The sequence below is a fragment of the Trichosurus vulpecula genome, chromosome 2 (assembly GCF_011100635.1).
Source record: "Trichosurus vulpecula isolate mTriVul1 chromosome 2, mTriVul1.pri, whole genome shotgun sequence".
NCBI classification, from domain to species: Eukaryota; Metazoa; Chordata; class Mammalia; order Diprotodontia; family Phalangeridae; genus Trichosurus; species Trichosurus vulpecula.
The window spans coordinates 162,845,330-162,849,364 of NC_050574.1; the positions used below are offsets into that span (position 1 = coordinate 162,845,330).

At 38.7% G+C, this 4,035-nt stretch overlaps 1 protein-coding gene across 1 annotated transcript; it reads right to left on the bottom strand.

The window, feature by feature from the left end:
• Window positions 1–1,573: 1,573 nt before the first annotated feature.
• On the bottom strand, window positions 1,574–2,497 carry LOC118836828 (olfactory receptor 8D2-like). Its single transcript, XM_036743982.1, has one exon. It carries the CDS (start codon window positions 2,495–2,497, stop codon window positions 1,574–1,576), a length of 924 nt encoding a protein of 307 aa, XP_036599877.1.
• Between the last annotated feature and the right edge of the window lie 1,538 nt (window positions 2,498–4,035).

A 4,035-nucleotide genomic window follows, 5' to 3' on the forward strand; every position in this document is an offset into this window, starting at 1 on the left:
ATGTGTATATTATATATATGTATATATATGTATGTATGTATGCAAAGGTATATAAAACTTCTGGATATTATTATACAGTGTAAATATATGTGTGTGTGTGTGTGTGTGTGTGTGTGTGTGTACATACATGAGTCAGCATGATACAGTGTTAAATCTCCCCATAACAATAACCTTGAAGTCACAGAACCTAAGTTTTGATATACTGGGTGGTGCATTGGATACAATGTAACACTTGGAGTTAGGAAGTTCTGAGTTCTAAACCTGTCTTAGACACTTACTACTTGTATGATCCTGGCCAAATCACCTAACCTCCCTCTGCCTCCATTTCTTCTCACTAAATACCTGAAATAGAGGTAATAATTGTACCTACTTCAAGGGTTTGTTTTAAAGATGAGATGAGAAAACCTGTTCCAAGTGCTTTGATAAGGTCAAAGTCATCTATAAATGTTAGCCCTTGTTGTTGCTGTCAACAAAGCTCTTCTCTTCCACTTGATACCTGTGTGACCATGAATCAGCGACCTCTCTGGGCTTCAGTATATTTATCTACAAAATAAAGGAGTTGGACTAAATTAAATTTAAAGTCCATTAGAGTTATAATGTCATGAAACTGAGTGGCTCTAATGCAATGGGAATGAGGCATGTATGTATATATACATGCAGTGCTGTACTGGTAAATGTTTCAAAAGTATATCTTAAGGGGGAAACATGTGTATGATACGCTTTAAAGTTCAATCTGTATAATTAACATTTTCTCCATCATATTCTTAAGTCTGTGAAATCAACAAAATAATAAACCAAGCCCTGATTTGGAGCATTTTCTAATTTCTGAGTTGTGAATGCTCACACTGAAATTTAACCATCAGCTCAGTGCCATTTTGAATGGGCTCTAGCACACTTCTGAATACACACACAGACACACATATATGTACATACATACACACATACATATATGTATATGCACATTAAAATAGAATACATATTTACATGTACACATACACATGTACATATATAAGGAGATGAGTGAGAAAAAGAGAGAGATCAGGAGAACCACTTCTAGACTTTGGTCAACCTCTCTTCTTGGGCAGTCCATGATCTTCTTTGAAAATCCTTCAAAATTTCTCCCTGGTACACATGGGGATCATATGTTAGAACTCAAAGCCAAGAATTATTAAGGAGTTTTGAAAAGAACAGGAATGAGTTGAACATTAATCTGAAACCCTGGGATAAAGAGAAAATATATCAAAAACTACTGAACAGGAAAGAGTTTGAGGAGAATTTCATTTATTTAGCTGACTCAATGATTCCTTCAACAAGCATTTATTAACTATTTACTGAGAGCATAGCTTTGTAATAGATGCTAAGAAAGCTTTAAAAGGGGCTATATGGTTTCTGACCTCAAGGTACTAGTGAAGAAAAGATTCACATGAATTATGCTGAGAACCCGAGCTTCTATCAGAATAAAGAGATTGGCTTCCCAGGAAAGAAGTAATTCCAAGAAACAATTTTGGAATAGCTTCCCTTTGGACTCATTTTTTTCTCTACTTCTGGGAAATTCTGAAACCCAGGAGAAGCTTCAATTCCCAATAACCTTTCTAATGGCATTCTTCACATCCTTATTCCGCAGACTATAAATCAGAGGGTTTAGCATGGGTATCACTGTGGTATAAAATACTGAGGATACCTTCTCTTGCTCCATAGAGTTGCTAGAAGGGGGCTTAAAGTACATGAAAGTGATAGACCCAAAGAAGATTCCTACAGCTATGAGGTGAGAGCTGCACGTACCAAAGGCTTTGGACCTTCCTTCAGTAGAGCGGATGTGGAAGATGCTGGACAAGATAAAAGTGTAGGAGACAAAGACAGCCAGAGTGGGGGCTAAGGTATTTACTCCTCCAATAATGAAAAGAAGGACTTCATTAACATGCGTGCTTGAGCAGGAGAGGCTTAACAGGGGAAGAATATCACAAAAGTAATGTCTGACAACATGAGATCCACAAAAAGAGAGCATTGCCATACAGCTAGTATGCACTGTGGCACCAAAAAACCCCAAGGAATATACCAAAAACATCATTCCAGAGCACATTCTTTGAGACATGAGAACATTATAAAGCAAAGGCCTGCAGATGGCAACATAACGATCATAAGCCATTGCTGTCAGAAGGTAACCTTCAGCAATGGCAAAAATTAGGAAAAAATGGAGTTGGATCATGCACTCCAGGAAGGAGATGACATTCTTCTCAGCCACAAAGTTCACTAACATTTTAGGGGTAATGACACAGGAGTAGCAGAGATCAATGAAGGATAAATGACAGATAAAATAGTACATGGGGGAGTGAAGTTGAGAACTGATAGCAATCAGTAAGATCATGCCCAGATTCCCCAACACAGTGACCACATAGATTCCCAGGAACAAGAGAAACAAAGGAAGCTGGAGCTCTGGCTGATCTGTGAGCCCTGCGAGGATAAACCCCATCACTGTAGAGTGGTTTCCTGTGGCCATTTTCCTATAAACAAAAACTGGAGATTGAAGAGAAGAGTTACATTCTAGGCAATTCTCCCTCCTTAGAAAAGAATGACACATTCCTATTCATGGTGGGGTGGCATGAGTGCATCATTAGTAGAAGTATTAGTACACCAGCTAAATAAATACCTGCTAGAAATCATGTAGATTGGATTCCTCTGTGAGTTCAGAGGTTAGAATAGATGACCTTTAAGGACACATCCAACTCTATGGTTCTATGATTCCAAGCCATCAAGCCTGGATACTTTGTCTCCATCAGTGTTCCCTGAGGACTCTGGCAACGCCATAAAATTGGACCAGAGGCTTTGTCCCACAAGATGCTATTAGAATTCTGCTGTGTGAGAAATCCTACATCATTGTATTTGAGCCCCATAGGAAATGTATGAAGCTCTCACACACTTTCTAGATTACCAAGGAGCTCCAAAATTCACTTTTCAAATGAAATGCTCACAGAAACACTCAGTGATATCATAGAAACAAATACCTCACTCTGCACATAGTCTAATGGAACCTATAGCTCAGAGGTTCACAATGGAGGGGCCTTTACCTCCTTTTTCCTTTTTCTCTCTTCTATAACACCTAGTAGACAATCCAGCCATTTTTGGGAATGAATGATTGCAAAAAAAACATGTACCTGGACATAATTTGGGTATATGTTGCCCACAGCCCATAGGAAAAAAAGGGTACTTCCTCTCAGTTCTCAATCTAGTCTGTGGTAATAAATAAGACAGAAAAAGAAGTCAAAAGTCCTGGCTCCTGTGTCCAATCCAATCCATCAAATACTTACTATATGCTTACTACGTGTAAAGCACTATGATAGCCACTAGGAATATAATAACATGAAAAATAACTCAAAGTTCAGGGACCTTACATTCTAAAACCACACCTCTGGCCATATCTCAAATTAACCATAGCCATGAGAATAGACCATCTCTCAAAGAAATGCTCTGGGCTTTTCCTCCATGAAAAAGCAATCAGAGTGATGGCCAAAGTTCCATACTAAACAAACTAAAGCAGTCAAACTGGGAAGGGAAAGAAGGTGATAGCTCTGAAATAGACAAACACTCATTTGAATGTATGATTGGCTGTTGGCATCAACGATCCAATGCTTTGTAGTCATCACTCCTTCCTACACACTGGTGTCTCCTTCATTGAGTTTGACTACTAAGGCTGCAGAGAAGCAGACAGCTTGCAATTCATGTCACTGCAACAAGGACAACTAACCCAGAAGTTTATAAGGGGGTCTAATGGACTTTCACTGGACCAGACAAGGCTTTGGGGAGAAAAAATCTAGCTCTCACAGACGGAGGAATAGTTAGACCATTGTATTTAAGGATTTTAAGCTACCCACAGCACCAGGGTCACCATGCAGAGAGTATGAGTTTTTCATGCTCATAAGACTTGCTGTCAAAACATTTTAAAAGCTCTAGAATATTGCTGCTTCTACTCTATACTTTTAAGCTGAGATACGGCAATGGGTATAACATCAGAGAGAAAAAAATAGTTCAACTTTAAAG

Excerpts from the sequence above, each read along its gene's own strand:
- LOC118836828 (XM_036743982.1), bottom strand. The coding sequence starts at position 2,497 with ATGGCCACAGGAAACCACTCTACAGTGATGGGGTTTATCCTCGCAGGG.